Below are 23,583 nucleotides of genomic sequence, written 5' to 3'. Positions count from 1 at the left end.
AGTGAAATCTTCTAAGGTAATAAAACATTTTCATATTGTAAATAATCCATCCAAATACCCAATGCGGACACAATCCAATTGAACAGATCCACAATTGAACTATGGTAGAACGAGGTCCAAACCAGCCACATGAACCAAGGAATTCATCAGATATATCCACATTTTTCCATCAAAATCCAATTAAGTTTAACTAAATCTCAAGAAGTAGATTTCATGCAAAATGTGGAAACTCATATAAAGATCCACCATATTGTTAATGAAAATTATGTATTTATTTCAATATAGTCAAACTGTTTATAGGCTTTGCAATTACAAATGAAGAGCCTAGATTGATTTATAATCAATGTCCAATATAATTTAACAAAAACCCCAAGTGGGGTAGTTATATTGAAAAATTTCATACATTTAATATCCACCAATTGGAAATTTACAAATCACTGAATACATGTCCTTTTAAGGATGAGCCAATGAGAAACTAAGATGCAATGTTGAATTCAATGCTTTCTACATGTCTAGTTGATGATGAATCAAGTTTGATGAACTTGCACAACATTGACATGGAAATGTTTGATTGGTTGAAATTAAATAGATGCCATAAATGCATGACATCATTGTAGCTTTCTTAATTCATCACCAAGAAGTCCTTTGTATCTCTCTCGATCTCTTGATGCTCAACATCATTTTCTTCATCCAAGATGATCCTTGAAATGCCTTTTCTTATATCATGCTTTATATTTGTTGATGTTAGTTTTTGTACCACTACATAACATATTAGCAATTGAATATCAGATATGGAATATCAAACACACAATTCCTCTCTTGAAAAGTTAATACTAATGAAGACATAAGCAAGAACTCTAATGTTCCTTACACCTGTGGATACTAACTCAATATATCGATGTGATTTGCGGGTAATCACGTAGGTGGCCTTACACTTTGTTTGAGGATGACTTGGACTACAGTGGAATGATGGTGATGGTGATTCGGTGTGAATGCTAGATGATGTTGATGGAGAAGGTGATGGTGATGGAGGGTGAATGTTCTTATGACTTATGCTTTCCTAACTTTCCTCTTCAAAATTCCAACTCCTAACTACTTGCTATTCTGTTCCTACTATGAATGGAAGATTACCAATGGGACGGGGATCGAATCTAATGAAAGTTAACCGACGGCTCTACCTCCATAGGTGCAATGATTTAAAGGAAAGTGAACTAGTTTATCACACAAGGCTTCCCAACAAGTTGCTAGGATCCCTATCAAACATCCACCAATGTTACCATGCAACTTTTCATCTACTTTACTCTTTACTTAACAACTTGAAATGCAATCCACTTTAACAACTTGAAAAGAAATTTTACTCTTAACTATTTGGAAGTAGTAACCATGCAATAATACCAAAAGCTCTTAATCACCATGCAAGTCACAACAATGAGAAAGAAAAGTGATTTTTTGGCATTATCTTTGCAACAATTTTCTTCCACCATTACAAATGAGAGCAAATGGCGTTATATAGAGGCCAAAATGTACAACCGACGATAGAGACAAGAGGCAAAATCGACGATCTAGATTGAATCCTAGAAACCCTAATTAGGGTTGGCGCCCCATCAGCCAATGAGAAGATGCCACCTCGTTAATGGACCAATGAAAAAAGTGGAAAAGTAGCAACTAATGAGAAGGCACCAAAATGGTGGCCAATCAGAATTAGACACTTTTCCTACCCTAGAAGAAAGAGAAATTGTCAATTGGGCTTACATCAAATGATCTTCTAATATAAATCTCCCTTTTTCTTTCGTTCTTTTAGGTAAAGCAATGAACCTAGCTAGCCTTACGGAGACTTCTTCTATGGGAGGGCAAGGTGTATGCTTTATCTTGAACTCAGCCAATTTCACCATGGTGTTTGCTGCTTGTAGTGTCTTCTCATAGTCCTTCTCATACTCTTTTGTGTATCCAATAAAGACATTGAGGGAGGAAAAGGTGCCCAAATGTTTCTTTTTGCTAGCAACCTTTCCCAACTCGTCCAATCTCCATCCAAGCCCTGTCTCATTGATGTCTTCCTCTCTAATATCTTCAAAATCAAGTGCCTCCCCAACGTCGCTCATCATGGTTGAAATGGAAGTGTCGACGCTTGGATTGTGCTGTGCAACTGCATTCTGTATCTCCTCGAGTGTTCTCAATCTGGTAGTCAAGGCAACAAACCAAGACTCAATTGTACTCAATCCTCCTTCATCAATCAACTTGGCCCTTTCCAAATATTTCTCTGATAGCCCAATGAACACCTGTAGCTTGGGAATAGCTAAATCCTTGACCGGAAGGAAATCCTTCCACTCCTCTTCAAATACTCTGAATTTGTTTCTAACAGTCACTAATGATTGGAATGTCGAGATAAAGGAAGGCAAGAAATTTTGCCCGTCTTGGATTGTATCATGGATCCAATTCTTGGCTTAATGTAGTTGAGCCGCTATCTCTTCTATATTGTTCCCGCTGTCTTGAGGAAGGACTGCTTGGTGCAGTTGTTGGATAGGCTGGCAATCTCTCCAATATTTGTTCTCGGCCTCCAACTTTATGATCCTTTCATTTGCCTTAACCTTTCTTTGATTGAAGCTATACCTTCCTGGAGATCCTCAAATTCCATGTCATTTGTGTTTCTTCCCAAGTTGTGCTCTACTATTTCATATTCTTGAGCTACAATCTCATCTAATGCCTTGTTGACTGTTGGTATAACAATTTGAACCTTTCGGTGACCATCATTGTCACTCCTAATTACCTTTGCCACCGTCTTTGCAATTTGTTTTTGGTTCTTGCTATCACCCTTTTCTATTAGTCCTTGGATGTCTTCAATTGTTCAAGCAGTTACTGCCTCACCTCTTGGCATAAGCATTTGCCTTAACCATAGTGTTGCGGTGCATCTCCCCAAATTTGGATTTGGTTCAATTAACAAAGCATCACCAACGGCCTCGGGCACCTGACTTATTTCCTCAATATCAATCGGTCCATCTTCTTCTCCACTAGTAACTACTATGTCATCTCCTTGTTGGTTTTCTGAGAGAGGAGAGTACTTGGTGCTATTACTGTAACCACTTGACTCTAAATCAGAGCTCACTTCTACCGCAATCCTTTGTTCACTTGTGTTATCTTCTTGACCTCTAGCCTCAATTATACTTTCGCTTGACGGTGTTGCATGTTGTCTCTTTGCTGGAGGTTCCGTATATTCTTTGTTTTTCTCAACCTCGAAAGCTCTCTTCTTGCCTCTAATTGTTTCTTGTTGCTGGCTACTTCCCTCACCTTTCTGTCCGATTGATTCCGCTGGGCCTTCTTTTGGTCTCATCTTCTCATAAGGGGTATCCTTTGACTTTGTAGCTTCCTTAATCTTTCATTGTACCACGACTTGGTATGCAAATCAACTGCTCTTGTAACGATCTCCAAGGAAGGATCCTGATGATCATCCCAATCTACTGGATTCAACTTTGTTCCCTCTACTATATCATAATCTCCTCTCAGCACATCGCCATCATCTTCCAGTTGATTGGGAATATCGAGGCCTCTCCATCTGATATCTGTCATCATGTTCACTGACAACCTTGAGAAAGCTAGCTTTCTCACATGAAAGTCATCCTTGGCATTGGCCCAAGAGTCTTCTATAGTGGGAACATGTTTAAATGCATTCCCATAAGATACCTTGATAAGACCATTAGGATCGAATCCTTGCCTTGCTTTGTACCATCCTAGATGATACCATTCCAATTCCTTCTCCGCAGCTGCAAAGGCGACCCAATTGGGTCAACTATCATTGCCAATTCCGAATGAGAAGGTAATCCCTATCTTACCCTCGAGTTTCATTATTCTGTCATAATGCTCAAGTTGCCTAGCCAATTCCATCAAAACTACCTTGTCGGGTGGGTATCTTGGAAGCCTCTTGGGACAAACTGGATGAACCAACTCCCATATTTTTTAATCTTTGCTTCTGCTTCCGATGAAAGTCTCTTAGCAGGTGTCAGTTGTAATACCCTTACTGTCTTCATGGCAAAGGCGTCACAAAACATTTTGTAATCTTTGTTGTTGTGCAAATGAAGCTACGAATAGCATTCATGCACCAAATATTGCCCCGACCCACTACCAATTTCTACTAAGGCCTTAAGTCCCGGACTTTTATACAATCTAGCAATTAGGTAAAATAGATAGGATCCCATGTAGAATTGCTTTTGGTTTTGCACGGTTCTAAGTTGCAACTCTAGACTCTCGCTTATGATCCTAGCCCAGTCAAATCTTCTTTTTCCTTTTTCAATTTCATCAATAAAGAAGTACATCCAATTTTTGAATTGCATACTTTGAGCTAGGTCCATGATCTGGCTGAGGAACACAATGAAATTTCCATATTCTGATTTGAAATCTGCCATTGTGAGCCTCGATGATCTGGTTACTCCTTTCTTTCCCTTGTGTAGCCAATCCTATTTTAGATGCATGAAATAAGCTTCCTGGTTATTCTGAAATGACTTGGCTGCCTGATCCATCATCATCACTATCATGCTCTTGTACTAGGGAATGTTAAATGCTTCTTCGATTGCCTGTCCGCCAATGTTGGCCAACACCCTCTTCCCTTCATCAAAAATGATGGATTTATTGATCAGATCAAACTTGGATGTGCACTCCATAACCAATTTTGGACAAGGCAAGGTAGGAGGAAAAGCTGCTGCATGTACAATTTCATTTCTATATATCTTCTTTGCCATGGGGGATTGTCCTTCCTTTAGTCTGTCCTTTATCTGTATCATATTTATTGTACCGACATTGGTATCAGTTATTCACCTCATTTTCGAGAAGAAAATTGTTTTGGGCATCATATCCTCTCTGTCTTTTTTAGTGTTTGTTCCCTTAGGGTTCTTGCTTGCACTAACATTTACCATCTTAAACACTTATTTCTACCCCTTCGTTCTAAGTGATATGGACTACCCTTATCGATCTCCAACCTTCTTTCTATCGATGGATTCTAACTTATTTCTGCCTCGCCAAGTGCTATCACTACACTTATCAAACTCCAATCTTCATCCTAGGGGCGGGACTACCACTTATTTTTGCCTCTTCGTGCCTTAGGATGGACTACTCTTATATCTCCCAACTTCAACCTAGGGTGGTCTAGCTTATTTCTGCCTCTTCAAATATCCTATCATAGATTCTACCCTTATCAATCTCCAATCGTCAACTTAGGATGGGATGATGAATGCAAGAAGAACCAAGAGAAACAAAACTAGACAAGAACAAAAGAGCGAAATCTGCTTAAGGACCACTTTCAACTATAAATGAATTGAATTTAACTTTACCAATGGCCGGGTCTTCTTTTGAATTTCGGATCAGATCTAAGAATTTCAAGCCCCTTGGAAATATTGATGCCCTAGCTGAAAAAAAATCAGAACTCTGTCCTCTTGAAATTGCTCATGCATGTGCCAAAAATCAGGTCCTTCATCATGTACTTCTTCATCAACAAAAATCGTTCAACCTAGGAAAATCAAACCTCCACAAATTTTGGCTAGGGCAAAAATCGCAGCTCTCTATGGAAGGAAAAAAATCAGACCTCAAACATGAAAATCTGCTCCTTGCAAAAATCACTGAGTTTGGAAATGTTCTCCCTTTGCAAGTAAAAATTGCCAAGTTTGGAAGAAGGCTGCCCTAGCAAGGAAAATCGCCGAAAATGGAGTGCAAATCTGCCTTATAAGAATTGCCAAGGAGGTAGAGCTGCCTTTGAAACAAATCGCCAAACATCAAAATCTGCCCTTTGCCAAAAATCGTCCAAGCATGGAAGAGGAGGATGGAGTGAATGAGAAGATAAGGGGAGGAGATCCATCTTATACCCCATTTACTTGTCTTCTCTAGCTGGCCGACTTGCACCTAGAGAGGAAAAAACAATTAATTAATGCACAATTTTTGGTCCCAATTAAATGCTAAGCCAAAAAATAATTTTGCCACAATGAAATTTGTATTTTTAAATTGCCGGTTAGACCAAAATTGCAAAAGATAAAATTGAAAGCCTTGCAGATGCTAAATATTTTCATTTAATGATGATTTAGTAATCGATATATCATTAAAAATCAGATTTGGCAAGCCAAAATTGATTTTTTTCAATTTTAAATTACTAATTTCTTTAGACATTTTAAAATTTTAAGGCGAATTTAATCCATTTAATGCCAATTTTTTGCAATTTAATCTAAATTGATTTTGCTATGCAATTTTAATTTCTAAAAAAAAAAAATCATTTCTCTAGAGTCTAAAATCAATTTTCCTATTTGATTTCACCATCACAAAATCAAATTTTTCACTGAAAAAATTCAAGATTTTCCAAAAACCCAAATCTAACAAAAGTTTCACTTTTTGAAAATTACTCAAGTTTATACAATTATGTTCAAATTTAAAAAAAAAAATTTGTCTAAGTACAAAATTCACAATATTATCTTGCCAAGTGTTATTTGAAATTTGTTCGGCCTTAGGATAAAATTAGTTGTTCCGGAAAATCAAGCTTAAAACCAGGTGAAAAACAAATCTAACCTCCTCCCTCTTGGCCCAAAGGCGTCCAAGGTGAAATTTTTTCTAAAATCAGAAATTTTTGGACAACTTCAAAAAATTATTGCCAAGGCGACCGAAAAGGGGAGTCCCCAAAATTTTTGGAGTGATGGTGTGAAAGCCTCACAACAATATCTTCACTGGATGAGATTCCAACTTTGATTAACTCTTCTCAAACTATTTGCTTCATGTGAATTCCATCTCCATCTTTTACTATCTTTTTCTTTAATGACTTTTAATTGTTGATCTTCTTGTTGCATAGTTTCCTTGGTTTTCACTTCGTGTTTTGAATCTTCCTCTATCCATTTCCTTGCATGACTTGATCTATTTCCTACTGTGAAATTTACCTTTCTGTACCATTCGTCGTTACTCCTTAAATAATTTCTACAAAGGAAAAACACCTTGGGTCAAAGTTGTGACTAAAAATGGAATGTAAGAGAATGTGAAGAATTAAAATAATTTTCACAACAAATAGTTCTTCTAAAGGAGTTGGTAAAACCAAATCCTTCCCAAACAACCTCTTTGTTGTTGAATTTTATCTCGTCTCATCTTCTAGCAAAGATTACTTGTTTCTTTGTTCTTGAAATCCTCTTCCCCTATGAAATTCTTTCCTAATTGTTGGATGTTCACCTTCAATCTGATCTAAATTCACTCTTTGAGGTCTTGAACCTAATTTCTTTGATGAAAATCGTCCTTAATCTTTTGGAGTTTGTACTTGATCTTCTCTCAATTCACCTCAAACACCAAGGTGGATAAAATAGGAGGTCAATAAGTGTCCAAGATGACACGACATTTTAGGCAATCTCAAGCATCCCTAGAATGCATTTAGGCAAGTTTTTTTTACATATTGGAATAAGGCATATAGACAAGTCAAAGGTTGGTCAACGATTGGTCAGCAATGTGAGTTGACCCAAAATCTTCATTTTCATATTTCATAATCTTCTTGCACATTTCAGTAAGGTTTAGTAGGCATTAGGAGTCTTTTGTTTTGATTTATTGGAAAAAGTTGTAAAAATTGCAAAATTCCAAAAAAAGTTGTCATGCAACTTTTCTTGCAAAAATGGAAGAGCAACAGTTAGATCATTGTTTGGATCAAGCAATCGGGCATGGAAGAATGAAGTTTGTAAGGTCAAGAGTTTTGGCCTATAAAGTGAATATGTTCAACCTAGTTTGGGGTTGGAATGTGTTGTACATAATTTGAATGAAATAACAAGTGTTTTGGTGGGAAAATCATGTACAGTCAGTGAGTACCTTTCTAAAATCTACTTGCAGAGTGATAGTAAGTTTTTGTTATGCTTTTAGAAAGTTGTGTTTGGCTTGTTGGTGAATGTAATAAGCATTGTTAGAAGCATTCAATAAACTCATTTGCAGCCTACAAACTTAAGTAACTCAATCTGAAACTAAAGTACAGTGAGATAAAGCTTGCATACAAAGTGTTTGATGAAATGTTAAGTATCGGAGCTTGCATGATAAGTGTTTGACAAAATATCAAACATATACATTGTAGTTGAAAAAAAGGGTGATATTTCGCCAAACCCATGATATTTTGCAGAATAATTTTCAGGCCAAAAAAAATGCACAAAAACTTGGCTCCAAATTAAACCTAAAAACCGCAACGATTTTTCCCAATAATACTGCGCGAAAATTGGAAAAATGCTGTAAAAAATCATTGAGAAGTCGTCGGAATTTTAGGTTTGAGGTTTAGTTTTTGATGCAATGACATTCGGTCTACTGCATTCTGCGTCAACAGTCTTCCTCTCCCTGCATTTGGCGAGCATTCACAACTGACCTTGTTTGCATTCGAATGGCCTCCATGGTGCCATTGAATTTGTCTGCATCGTGTCATCGACTTTTAGAGGTAATATGAGCGGCGATTCTATATATAGGCAAAGGGTATTTGGGTCAACCCTGCAGCTAGTAGAGTAAACAAAGGTCAAGAGGCTTGTTTCTTCGATTGAGGAAGAGTGGTCGTTTCTCTCGTCAAATGGTATTAATGTTTTTTGTTATTGTAATATATTCGGTTTTTAAAAATTGTTTAAAACTTAATTTATTTTGTAAAAACAAAAATGTATTAAATAATTTATTATTTCATTTTGATAAAAAAATTAAAAATAAAATGTACTAAATAATTTACTATTTACAGTGTATTTTAAATTTACAAACATGTTTTATTTAACAATTTTAACTATTATATATATAAAATAATAATAGTATTGATTGTATTTTTTAATAGATTTATAATTGATATATTTAATAGTAATACTGTGATAGATTTATAATATATATTAAAAGATTTATAATAGATTTTAATAGTTTTATAATAGATCTTAGTAGATTTATAATAGTATTTTAACAAATTTATAAAATATTAAATTGTCGCTTATTAGATGCTTTCTAATTATAATTGGTTGTTTATTGGCTAGGTCCTCAAAGTCTACGTATTTCTTCACTTTGATTAATGTATGGTGGATATCTCAAATCATTATATGTTCTACAAATTTGTTGTATATGTGTGTTTTAAGAATATTCTACAAAACTATATATTTTGAAATGTTAGATAAAAGTACCAATTTATTGCCGATTTTTTGGCTGAGTTTTTGCTGATTCCAAGATTTTCAATTGTTTTGGGCCAGCCGAGATATTGCTGAAACCGAGTTTTTCAACTATGATATACATTACTGAAATTAACTATTACAGCTAATAGACATTAAGATAAACACTTGCCACACATCCCAATGAGCACCTCCAGCTACTAGGCATTTCTACAAACAATTAATAGTGCAATCTTGCAACCATTTACAATGACAGTACAATACTAGCATAGAACTAAAGACTTGCAATTATAACACTCGCAATTTATTACAAATAATTCTCATGGATAAATAAAATCAAACATGAAACCTAATTATGATTGGCATCTAAATTATTTGCACCAAACCCAAGGAATTGCAATGCCAAACTTCTTTCACTCCAGCTTAAGACAACGTGCCAACAGATAATAAATGTTGCCTTGCATTGACCAAATGCTGCTATTCAAATAGTGACGTCCTTGAATGATGCTCAATAGTGATGTCTAAAAGTTTGCAGCCAATCACCTTTGTCATGCACAAACTTGGGCCACCCAAGGTAGAGTAAATGCAGGCTTTGAAATGCTCAGTTTGCAATAGGAAAACAAATATGGCCTTCAAGCAACAGTAAATACGGTAGAAGGCAAGCTCAAAACCATGCCAAACCTGATATAAATTGCAGTCTTTCTTAGTCACAAAAAACGGCTAGTAATGGCCTTCCCAATTAGCTACAAACTCATGCCAAGAGGAGGAAATATTTGGTATCCAAATTGATCTTTGGAAAAAACTTAATAATTTTGGTATACAGCAAGACCAAAAATACCATCAATATAATCAAAATTAATCTTCAAATAATCTGTTGATGTTTTGGTAGCTTTAGTAGGATAAACCTGTGAGATCGAAGAGAAATTAATTAAAATGATATATATATATATATATATATATATAAAATTAAGTTTTCAATTATATTAATCATATTGATGAATAGGCATGTCCCATGAAGGGACATGTCTCTTCTCTTGGTCTATTCCTTATATAAATACAAGGATGTTGTCATTTGGAAAACACATACCAGACATTATGGTAGTGTCATTACAAACACAACGATCCTAATAAAAACAACATAGTATTAGAGCTCACGGTCCGCTAGAGATTCGATGAGGAATGTCATGGGTAATGTAGAAGCCATGCCAAGTGCATAATTCGTCAATTCATGACAAGGCCAATGTTGAATCTCCAATCCTGGTAGGGTACGAAAAATGATTGCGAGCATTTGATAGTGTCAACAAATGCTCAAATATGCCAACTGAAATAAAGAGTTTGTATGTGAAATATTTGATAAAATGTCAATCAACAGAGAAAGTTCCGATCTCTGCTCAGGTTAATCCTAATGAATCATTAAGTATGGCGTTTAACAAAGTGCCTTCTAATTTCCATACATGAGGAGATTTGGGGCTCGAGTGAAAGGCACGTGTCTGAATTCAAATTCATACTGAGACACATTAAGTTCATATCTCATGATCAATATTTCATACTCGGGCTTAATAAGTGCCTCGAAGACAAAACCTTGATTCACGATATGTGTCTCATGTTGATACCAAGTGTTCCACTTCAGGAAATATGAGCTTAGATGATGTGATTAAATATAAATATTTCAGCATCGAACATGTCCCATGTGCACATCTTATCAGGGGAAAGCATCACCCAACAATTTCAACAATGAATATTTTTGACACCAATGAATTTATGCCCAACACCAAAGAAATGTTCCAAAGATCAATTAAAACCTTTTACATATCAGTCAGGTCCCCCGTTCATGATGAAGCCAATGCAAATGCAAGTCAATTAACCTCAAAGGAAGATGCAATCTTAGGCGGTTGGACATTTCATCGAGTAAACAGGGGCAGGTAGTGAACCCAATATCTGCGCAGAACGATGGACACCCTGCAAAAAAGGCGCCTTGGATGTCGAGGGAAGGACCACGTTAGCCTTACACCATTGATCAAGGTCAGTATTCTCCTCCAAACACAAGAAGCACCTGATATTAAAATTGATTGGGGTGATGAGGATTTAGTAAGAGGCTGAACAACCCAAAAAAAAACAAGAAAGAACAAGAGTCAGTGTGAAGGAAGATTTATTAAAGTGAAGCATAATGTTTATGAGAATGACTATTGTGAGAAGTTTAATTTTTCCTTAAGGAGTCCTTTCATTGGCGGCAATATATAAGTTTTTTTTAATTAATAATCATGAAATATATTCATTGGAGAGATGTGTCCATTTTGAAAGTGTGATACTCTTACAAGATGATGAGGATATTTTTGTAATAATCCAATGAAAAGGATGTACACAGAGTAAAGGCACATACTTGAAGCCAAATAATTGAGAGAAATGATTTCCAATGCCGAATCATATGAGACACCCTTTCGGTGGTGAGGACTATTAACAAAGCATTGGGTCCCACAGAGTATGTAAGATAATCTTGAGGTAATGTATTTCTTTTAAATTATTATTGTTTTATCTCCATTTTATATTATAATAATGTCTTATTATTAATAATTATTTTTAGTTATATGAGATAGTGTAATTGGAAAAAAATATGGCGATCATATAAATAGACCTTTATCTATATTACATTGGAATGATCTTATATCACCATGCAGAATTATCCTTGAGTATTATGTTAGTTCGACTTATTCCATTACATACTTTAAGAATTATGTGCCTTGATCTTTTCCTTCGAGACTATTATTACAGGAAGAGGGAGATTGAGATTCAAAAGGAGTCTAACACATGTCTAAAGGAGCGGATAGATGATATGATTTAGTCAACCTTCGGTTTACCCATGATAGATTTAGATTTAGATTTAGATTTACATGGGTAAACCTTGATAATGTAAACCTTGATTGAAGTAGCCTCCTAGTAACTTGCAACTCTTGTTAGGATCAACCACAGAAAAAAATAACAATTACATGGAAATATAACCAATATCAGAAACTAATTAATTGCACAAAAGAGAACACAAGACACAAAGATTTAACGTGGTTCACGCAATCCCTGGGCTGCATCCACTAACAAGTCCGATATTATTATTATCCAATGATTACAATCCACAATCCCTTATAGCTCAATACCGCTGAAAGAAGCTACAGTCTCATCATATATTATGAAATCCCCAATCCTAAGCCATTTTATACAAGCTTTTGCCATTTACAAAATTAGGGCTAGAATAAGTCGTCCAATAGAAAATAGAAGCCGATGCCTTTTACAATAGAGAGTCAATTTTGGCTTTGGAGGCGCTGCCCCCAAACACCCCTGCAGGGGCTTTGCCCCTTGACCCCAACCTGTACTGCAATAGGAAGTGCACTTGGGGTGCTACCGCTTAAACCCCCCGCTGCCCCCAAACCCCCGTAGAAATAATCTAGGGGGAAACCGTGCCGAAGAAACCTCTGAGTCTGATTAGGCTCCACATCACAACAATCTCCCAGTTCGAGACTGATCAGACTCTACAACAATAACCTCCTACTTGGAGACTTATCATAGCACTACTAAACCTTTAGCTCCCACTAGAATATCAAGCACCCTGGACTTTGCTATTCTTTTATTCTATTTAGTTTATAAGACCAATCGAAGCTAAAGAGGAGTTCATATCTGTTGGATTATCATCTGTATGTATCTTCTCCAGCTTTAACTGTCCATCATCCAAAACTGACTAAATGAAATGATATCACAACTATATGTGTTCTGTCTTTGAATGAAGAGCATAATTCTTCACAAGATGATGACACTTTGGCTATTTACGAACAAATAATTATCCCTCTGTGGGTGTCCCAATTATTCCATGAAGAACTAAAGCCATATCATCTCTTTGGCTGCCTCCGTAGTAACAACATACTCTGCCTCTATAGTGGATAAAACATTCACCTTCTATAACTGAGAAACCCAGCTCATTACTGCCCGACTAACAATAAATACATAGCTTGTAGTACTCTGCTTGGTATCAATATCCCTTGCCAAATTTGAGTCAACATAGCCTTGTAAATCAATAGTAGAGCCCTCAAAATGTAAACACTTATTGGATGTTCCTCTCAAATATTTGAGAATCTATTTAACTACGTTCCAATGCTCAATTCTAGGATAACTCATATACCTGCTAACAACTCACACTACATGTGCAATATATGGCCTAGTACATGCCATGCCATACATCAAACTTCATATAGCTAAAGCATAGGGTACCTTGGACATATTTCCCTCCTCTTCCTGTCTCTTGAGACACATCTCCGTAGTCAATTTTAAATGACCAGTTAAAAGTGTGCTGATAGCTTTGGCATTCTCCATAGAGAAATGTTGTAACACCTTCGCAATATAATTAGCCTGAGATAAAGCCAATTTTCTATTTTCTCTATCTCTGCAAATTTTCATACCAAAGATTTGTTTTGTTGTCTCTAAATCCTTCATAGCAAATGAATGTGCTAACTGTCATTTCAGCCCTTTAATGTGATCCATGGTAGACCTAGCTACAACCATATCATCAATATATAAACATAAAATAATGCAATTGTCATCATCTAACTTCTTAAAATAAACACAATGGTCAAAATGACACTGAGTGTAACCATGCTCATGCATAAAACTGTCAAATTTAAGATACCATTGCCGAGGTGCTTGCTTCAAGCCATATAAACTTTTCTTCAATGTGCATACTAAGATCTCCTTACCTTTGACCTCAAATCCCTGTGGCTATGTCATATATATCTCTTCATTCAAATCACCATGAAGAAAGGTTGTTTTAACATCAAACTACTCCAAATGCAAATCTTCAGTAGCCATAATAATTAAAACAATATAATAGAAGTCATTTTAACAATAGGAGAACACATCTCATCAAAATCAATGCCCTTTTTTTGTGCAAATTCTTTAACCACTAACCTGGTTTTAAATCTTTTCTTACCTCCATCCTCTTATTTCAACTTGTAAACCCATTTATTTTGTAAAGCTCTTTTACCTGCATACAACTTGCATAAACCCCATGTCTGATTTTCAGCAAGGAGTCCATTTCTTCTTTCATTGCAGATCCCCACTAAATCTTTATATCCCCCTGCACAGCTTCATCATAACATTCAGGTTCATCAGCATCTGTTAGTAAAATAGAGTAGAAAGAGGGAAAAAATCTTTCTGGAGGTCTACTTAGCCTTGTTGATCGTCTAACATTCATTGGGGTTTGTGGTATTTGTTGTTGCAGTTGTTGCAAAGCATGAGGGACTGCTGGAACATCTTCTTTTCAAGTATCATCCAACACTACATAATCATTTTCTTTCTACTCGTGTTGCTGCAAGAGATCTTTGTACAATGCTTTCTTATTGAATATGACATCCCTGCTTCTTACAATTTTACAATTTTCAAAATCCCAAAGCCTTTAACCAAATGCATCAATGCCATGTCCAACAAATACACATTTTTTTGAATTAGCTTCTAGTTGGATATATTTTCAGAATCTATATGTGCAAATGCTTCACAACCGAAGGTTTTGAGAAAAGAATAACTCACCTTACCGGTCCATGCTTTCTCTGGAATACCATAGCCCAAAGGAGTAGAGGGACCTCTATTAATCAAATATATAACAGTATTGACAGCCTCCGCCCACATGTTAAAGGGTAGCCCATCATGCACTCCATTATTGTCCTATTCATGCATTTAGCCACTCCATTTTCATGTGGAGTCCTTGGAATAGTTTTCTATCTGTGAATACCATTAGTGGAGCAATAATCTTCAAATTCATAACTGCAATACTCGCCACTATTATCAGATCTGAGACATTTTAATCTCTTATACTCTCGTTTTCAACCAAGCATTTCCATTTCTTAAAAGTCTGAAATACATCAGATTTCTGTCAAAGGAAATAAACCCATACTTTTCTAGTTGCATCATCAATGAATGTAACATAATAATGAGAACCACCAAGGGAAGATACCTAAGTTGGTCTCCATACATCTATATGCACAAGCTCTAATTTTTCATTTTTCTTTTCTTTCGCACTCTTCACAAAACTCACTCTCTTTTGTTTTCCATACACACAACTTTCACAGAAATCCATATTGACACATTTCAGACCTAGTGAAACTTTCTTTGAATAAAGTAATTTCATACCTTTTTCGCTCATGTGCCCAAGTCTGTTGTGCCATATCGTTGTATTAGAATTTACAACAACTATTTGTTCTCCCTACTCAATTGCAGCAACTGTTCTTGAACATTCAGTTTTATCTGAAACAACTAAAGTAGAAGGAACTGTATGACTTGTACAAAGATATAAGGTGCCTACTTTCACACCTTTTCGTACTAAAGGGAAAGTTTTGAAACCTTCCAATTTTTATCATTAAAAGTAATTATGCAACCTTCGTCACCGAGTTGCCTAGCTGAAATTAAATTCCTACTCAGACTTGGAACATGTCTTACTTCATGCAATAGCAATGATTCCCCTTCTGCAACTTAATCTTAATTTTTCTCTTCCAATAATCTGACAGGGTTCATTATCCCCCAAATAAACAAGCCCAAAATCCCCTTGGACATAATCAATAAAATAACCTCTATGGGGTGTAGCATGAAATGAAGCCCCAAAATCTAAAATCCAAGAATTATCAACACTTTCTAAAGAAATAAGCAAAACATCCTCTTCGGACTTGTTACTTACCACATTTGCCTCCTTGTTCCCTTTTGGTTTATCTCCTTCATTGTTCTTTCGAGCCCAACAATCTTTTTTCTCATGCCCTAGTTTTCCACAGTACTGGCAATCTCTTTGTCCTTTGGATTGAGACCTCTTCCCCTTTGATTGTACTCTTGATTTCCCACAATTTCTAGAATTACTCCCTCTCTTAGTCATTCTACCTCTGCTTTGTTTGTTCAAAACACTTCCTGATGTAGATCCATTTGAGGTTTTCCTATGAGTTTTCTCACTTAGAATAACACCAATTGCATTATCAAATTTTAGGGTATTAGATCAAGAAACAAAATTAGTCACAACCATTACGAAGCCATTCCAACTTTCAAACAAATAACACAAAATTAAGAGAGCCCTAGTTTCTTTATTAAAATTAACATTCACAGAAGATAATTGACTAGTAAGTGTATTAAACTCATTTAAATGATTTGCAACAAATCCTCCTACCATCTTCATATTAAATAAATGCTTCATGAGAATTTCTTAATTTGAAGCGGATGGTTTTTCATATAGCTTCGCTAGGGTTTGCATCAACTTTCCATCGTCTTCACTTTTGTGCTATTAAATGTCACCCATGGTGCCAAGCATAATCGTATTCTTCCAAGTGCCTTTCTATCCAAAATTTTCCCCTCATCTATCAAAGTTCCCTGTTTCTTGACTTTTCCTTCCAATGGTTGCCATAAATCCTTTTGATAAAGATAGTCCTCCATTTGCATTTTCCATAACTTAAAGTTGTGTCCATTAAACTTCAACCTTAAGCTTACCCTCATCTCCCATTGCTCCCACTCAACCGTGAGACCTTCTTGTGAAGGATAGCTAAAACAACTGACGACAATCTGGGCTAAAAAAAAATGATGACATTCTAGCCCTGATACCACTTGTTAGGATCAACCACGGATAGAAATAACAATTACATGCAAATATAACCAATGTCAGAAAATAATAAATTGCACAGAAGAGAACACAAGACACAAAGATTTAACGTAGTTTCCTTGGGCTACGCCCATCAACAACAAATCCAATCCTTTTTTTTTAGTGATTACTATTATTATTTTTTGCCACAAGACCTCGTAAGGGGCACTACCCCTTGACCCCATAGAAATAATTTAGGGGCAAACCGCATCTAATAAACCTTTGAGTCTGATTAGGCTCCACATCACAACAACTCTAACCCCATCAACTATAGATAGCACAAACCCATCCCATAAAGGATAGTATGAATCTTGTTCCAACCCATACTTGCATGAAACCACATCCTTTACTTGTGGGTCAAAAGAGAAATGATGAGCAATCCTCACTGTATAATTACAATAGAATGCTCCAATCTTTGCTAGAGGCTCATCAATACCAAAACAAGAATCAAGAGATGGCTCCAACCTCTAACTCCTAACAACTGGTTGGGCAAGATCTAGGATCTTGGGTAATACTTTCAACATACCCAACCACAAAGTTCTTATGCAGAAGCATTGTAGCCAAAGTCTCTACAATCTTTCCCACTAAACAAAAAATACCACAAGAACTTTGGATGAGAGTACCTTTAGAAGCTCTCTATGAACCCTCCTACAATTTCTGACTCTCAAGCATAAACTACAAAAATGACCCTATGTAGTAGAAATTATATGAAGAAGCATCAACCTACTCCCCTGTAATCCACAACTGATTTCCTTGAAACGGTGGTACTACCAATTGTTTGTTACTATTAGTTGTATGAGATGGAGTAATATATTTTCTTCTAGCAGTAGAAAACAAATCGCCATGAGATCTTATATTCAAATCATATGATACCCTGCCCAAGTCCTACGAAAAAGTGGGAGTAGTGTTAGGAACTGACACACAACTCTCTAAAGAATCCACTATTGTCACATCAAGACTCACAATAACCTTTTTTGTATCATCTGTCAGTATAGTAACTACTAGGGGACTTGGTACAATAGGAAGCTCTCTCTAGTCCTTCAGTGGTGCACTCATCTCATCCATAACTATTGCACTTATCTTAGGAATGGATGTAACTTCATCCTCATCACATCCATCATCCCTATTTGTGGAAGTCAACTCTCTGCCAACCATCTCTATATGTAGTTGACCTGGATCTAGGGCTGGTGTAGATTGTACACGCTCCAACTTCAAGGTAACCTCATCCAAACATGATTGTGACTCTTGGTAGGCCAATTGAGTACATTGCAAAGAGTTCATAGTCACATCAAGCTCATGGGTGAGCTAATCAACCTCCTCCTTTCTCCTCATGGCATCATATCATACCTAGTCTCTTTTGAGTAGGAAATCCCAATTTGCTAACAACTGTAAATAATAATGTCTCATAACCTTGATAGCCTCTCAAATAGCATGGAATTCCTCAAAGGGAAACTACCATCGTAGTACACATGTCGCAAGAGTGCTCTAACCATAGACAACCAACATCAAAGTGCTCTAAAGTTGCGGCAATCATGCTATTGCTAACCTTCAACTTCTCAATTGAAGGATAAGGAATCAATAACCATTGATTCCTACACATGTCGTCTAATCCTCACTGCTCACCACAAGATCATTAACATCATGTGTATTAAGTTATTAACAACCTCATACATGTCCATCAACGGGGTAGTGCTATTGGGTACCTCTACCAATACCTCTTTTGAAAAGTGGAAGCTACCACTATATCAAAATCCTTGTATGTCTCTGCTTACCCCTCACGTGTAAGTCCCTTTAAATTGTGACCCTGGGACCTATCATCACCCACTAATCCCTCTTAAGTCATCACCAAGCATTTTATATGATATACTAGACTCACTGCAACATGAATCATCATTGTGTGAAACATCGGAGGTCCCCACACCACTAGTATCAACACCGTCCAACTCAGGCCCCTCTGCTATTGCTTGCTACTGCATACATGACTCAATGTCATCATGTAGATCAAAATCACTAGGGCATAAATCTACATCATTTATGTCCTCTGCAACACTCAAACCATGAGTGTCATAACTAGGTAGCTCGATGGTTGCATCCTTCCCATCAAAGAAGACTATTCTCTCTTGCACTGGCTCAACACTGACAATTGAACTATCAGTGGTCATATCCTCCACGTAGTTTTCAAAAACAACACCTTCATCAAGAGAGTCTAAACTAAAGTGGTAACAATTGCATCTTCTGCACTCTTACTATCCACAAGATCATTAACATACTCACATAAGGGACTAATAGCCTAAAAATTTGATGCAGGAGCATCCAGAGGTATAAGGGCAATCCTGTGTCACCCAAAAAAATATACTTAGACTTAGTTTCTGTTTCATGTGTTTTCATTTTTAGATACCCATTTCAGTCAAATAAAGGTTCCAACTCTCACAATTCCACTATCAGTGTGTTTGAAAATCCCGAAAAAATAGGAGCATGTAATTGGGCCATCATTTTGGTAAACTAGAAGGTGTGAATTGGCCATATGAATGTAATCATGATTTAGAGCGTTCCAGAAAAAGAATCAGGTCAAAAGGCCCCACGGTTTGAAAGTTATTGCAGTTTTTTGAGTTTTGGAGACCTCCTAAGAATGCTTCAAAGTCAGGTTAGGGGCATTAAATGACTTCGAAAAGGGCCGAAAAATGGGGGACGAGCAAAGCTTGTCCATAGGGCTATAGAGCGCTTCGAGAGCTTTCCGAAAATGTAAACGGTTTGTCAATCGGAGCTACGGTTCAAAAGTTATGCCTCCCGGAAGTTCGGTTACCGTTTCTGGATTCTTCTAGATTTGCACTGACTTCTAACGCAGCTTCTGGAACCTTCTATTTGGTCGGTGGATGCCTACTAGCACTTTCTAGAATGTACTCCTAGTCCTTAACCCTCCGGGGTCTATTTAAGGAGATTTCTGGCATTGTAAAAGGCAGTTCGGAGTGGAGTTTGAGAGGAGGTACTGAAAGGAGAAATTATCTCCAGATTTATGCTATTGTAAGCCCTTAAGGCATGTTTTGAAGTTTATTTTCTCTGTACTGTTTGTACTAGCTTATTTTCTCAGTTAATACAATTTCCCTTTTCTGTTGTGTCCATTCTGTTCTTGGCTTGTGTCCCCATCAAAATTAGACCATGTATTTACCCATATTCCCACTACTACCAATTGATGTAAGACCACCATCAAAGGTAGGTAGCATGTCCGTAGCATTTTCTAGAACACTAACTATGGAATCCTCAAACTGCTGGAACTCAATGTTGTTGTCCTCTAAGGAAACATACACATACATATGTCCTTGTGTAGAACCTCCAACATCATAACTGCAGATAGGACTAGTGGCTGCCCCACTAAGTACAGGATCATCTTCACCATGATCATTAGCTTGTAAAAACTCAATTGAAGATTTCTTGTTGTCTTACCTGTAAAAAACTTTAGTTTATCTTCTTACATTCTCAATGAAAACTTTTCAAAAATGGAAACCATATAGCTAGCTGCCCTGTCCACTGTCACTGGATCTGAAAGTTTTGCTTCCATCCTTCTCTGATTTTGTCTAATCTTATCTGTGCTTTCTGTTAGGGCATTTGTTGGCTTCTTGAGATTACCCTTGTTATTCAATTAGTTTCCATATTTATTAGATTTCCTTTATTTGTCCATACCTCAAATAAGTGCAAGAGTGTTGGTCAGTCAAATAACAACAAGAAGAAAAAAAAAAATCTTTCCCTACCACACAATATGGCAAGAAATTGTTCCAATACAACTGTAAAGAACCCAACCAATTTTAACTTCAATTCTAGTGGTTGGACATTTTGTCAAACACTTATCATGCAAGTTCTGATACCACTGTAAAGAATTCTTGTTGGTTCTAACTTTGGCAAACACCAATTTTTTTTACTATTCAGATGTTTGACATTTTGTCAAACACTTTGTATGCAAGCATTGAGGTTATTGAATGTTTTTAACAATGTGAGGTTGCCATGGAACTGATATACTTATTCTTTCAGTTCAGACCTTTGACAAACATATACATGACTGAAATTAACTATTACTGCTAATAGACATTAAGACAAACAGTTGCCATGCATCCCAATGAGCACCTAGAACCACTAAGCATTTCTACAAACAGTTATAGTGCAATCTTGCAACCATTTACAATGATAGTACAATGTCAGCATAGATCTAAAGACTTGCATTAATAACACTTGTAATTTATTACAAATAATTCTCATGGATAAACCAAATTAAACATGCAACTTGATTATGATTGGCGTCCAAATTAGTCACAGCAAACCTAAGAAATTGCAATGCCAAACATCTTTCTCTCTAGCTTAAGAAAACATGCCATCAGATAATAGATGCTGCCTTTCCTTGACCAAATGCTGCTATTAAAATAGGGAAATTGCAGCCTTGAAGGACGCCCAAGAGTGACACCTAACAGTTTGCAGCCAATCACCTTTATCATGCACAAACTTGGGCCACCCAAGATAGAGTAAATGCAGTCTCTCAAACACCTAGTTTGCAGAAAGAAAATATGACCTTCAAGCAACAGTAAATATAGTAGAAGGCAAGCTCAAAACCACACTAAACCTGATATAGATTGCAGCCTTTCTTAGTCAACCAAAACAGCTAGCAATGACATTCCCAATCATCTACAAATTCACACCAAGAAGAGGAATGGTTGGCTTCCAAACTCAAATTGATCTTTAGTAAAAACTTAATAATTTTGGCATACAACAACATATAATCAGAATTTTTACTAGATTAAGCACGAGTCACCACAATCTTTCATTGATTCAAAGTGCAAACAAAGGGGAATCAGTCCTTAAAACCCTTGTAGAAACCCTTCAACATTTTCACAATGTAATAAAAATCAATAGGCAAGAATGAACTCTTTTTTCCATAAAGTCTCTTTTATAATACAAAATGCAACTTGGCCTTATTCCTTACACTTTTCATTAAAGAGCCTTCATCAATGATGAACTGACTTTGCTAAGCTACAAGAACCTACTAAAATGGGGACATTACATAATCATACCTAAAACCTCCCTTTCAAGGAGGAGAGTTTTGTTCTAGAGGGTGTGATTGAGGAATAGTTCTAGACAAGAGGGTGCATTTGAGGACTAGTTCTAGACTAGAGGATGGATTTCGTATTTTAATTTGGAATTCCTTACCTATGAATTTTAAGGATTTCACTTGAAAATTGCACCTTGTCCAAGATTGTTTTACAAAATTTTCCTTATTTTCCTCTCCTGCAAGGTTGGAATATCTGTTGACAAGGAATTTTATTACGAATTCTCTCCCTTAGAATTTCATAAATTTTATCTTTGACTCACATGCTTACACAAGATAAGGAATTTTATTTTTCTGAGTCTTGATAAATCTTGATTCACATGCTTAGAAGATTTTTCTTTTTCAATTTCATTTCTTGACTCACTCCTAAACTTGAACTTGACAAAATGAAGTCATTAACATCTTAAGGCCAGAGATTGCACAATCATTGCCAAACCTACGAAAACTAAATCAGATTAAACCTAGCTAGCGGCAAAAAAATGCAACAGATTGTTAGTCAATCATTTAATTTTTTCTCTTTATTAAGTTTTTTGTTTTTCTCAGTCTGATGTTGAAGTTTTTCAGTTTATGATTAAGTTCAGTGGAAACATATGCAGAGAGTTCTGTCACATTTTTTTCTTTTCTTGGGAATTTAATTTAATGACCTTAAATTTCTCATTTGGAAATTGTTGCAAACTAGGAGTGAACTTAGTCAGTGAGGTTGCTTTCCATAATCTGACAATGCACTACATAGAAACTTTTATTTAATCTTTCTCTCTCTATTATTACATTCATACCATTCGTTGGTTCAGTTTACATTCCCAATTGTATTAGAAGGAATAGTTCCTGGGAATGGATGTGTTATCACTTAATTTTTCTTGGGTAGTTGCATACTAGTGGGCATGATTTCAAACATAAAATATGGTTTTATTTCTTCCATTACGTTTTGTTCCTATTTTGACATTCTATTCCTTTTGCAGGCAAATTTTATTTGTAGCTGAGATATTTACATGCTTGGGTGTATTTATAAGCTTTAATGTGATTTTCCCCTACTCAGTTGCACAGTATGTTTGTGGAGCATTTATCACGTTTGTATCTGCAGAAGTTCTTGAAGGTATGGTCACCTTTTTTCTTTCCCTCAAAGCAATCATCCTTTATTAACTACATCAGGGAACAGTAAAGGCAGTGGTTTGTGGATACTGCTAGATATACGTAGCTAACATTTATTTGGCTTTGTTCATGCAATTAGAACCCTTTCATATAAATAAGTCCGTTCTGAGAACATTTAGGGAGTTGAGTCTATATTTAGTGAGCTATGCTACTGAAGAAAAACGTGTTGCCATGTAAATTAGTCTTTGAAATGTACTTGGCATGCAGCTTCACTATTTAAGGTTCATATGAATAGAAGCCAAAAGCTCACAAAAAATGGAGTCTTGCAATCTTCCAATATGATCCTTCTGAAATAATCTTGCATGCATGCCAGAAATTTGCAATAATTGAAGTACTCTGATTCTGTAATAGAGAGGCATTCCTTGATAACTGATGGTATTACTCAGTTAAATTGGACATTTGATGCTAGCAATCTGTAGCAACACCAAAAATATGAATTCGATGCCTTATTCATGGAACATTTACGTGAGCTGTATTTAATTATCCATTTGATGTCAATGTTTATAGCTTATGTCGGATAACATTTCAATATAATTAGTATGATATTTATACTTATGATTATTATTTATATAAATTAATTCATATCAATATATTCATATATC

At 36.1% G+C, this 23,583-nt stretch overlaps 1 protein-coding gene across 11 annotated transcripts in view; it reads left to right on the top strand.

Moving 5' to 3' along the window:
• LOC149532050 (SPX domain-containing membrane protein At4g22990-like) overlaps positions 1 to 23,583 on the top strand; it is a 115,535-nt gene that overhangs the window by 74,891 nt on the left and 17,061 nt on the right. For all 11 annotated transcript variants that reach the window (XM_089811566.1, XM_089811564.1, XM_089811561.1 and 8 more), the window contains one exon: positions 22,792 to 22,925. In XM_089811566.1, coding sequence (XP_089667692.1) covers positions 22,792 to 22,925 — 134 coding nt within the window. The remainder of the gene's footprint in view (positions 1 to 22,791; positions 22,926 to 23,583) is intronic.

The sequence above is a fragment of the Cupressus sempervirens genome, chromosome 11 (assembly GCF_028749045.1).
Source record: "Cupressus sempervirens isolate cs-2001-9-10 chromosome 11, ASM2874904v1, whole genome shotgun sequence".
Lineage (NCBI taxonomy): Eukaryota > Viridiplantae > Streptophyta > Pinopsida > Cupressales > Cupressaceae > Cupressus > Cupressus sempervirens.
The sequence above is the reverse complement of the archived record's forward strand: the minus strand, read 5'-3'. Positions and strand labels throughout refer to the sequence as shown.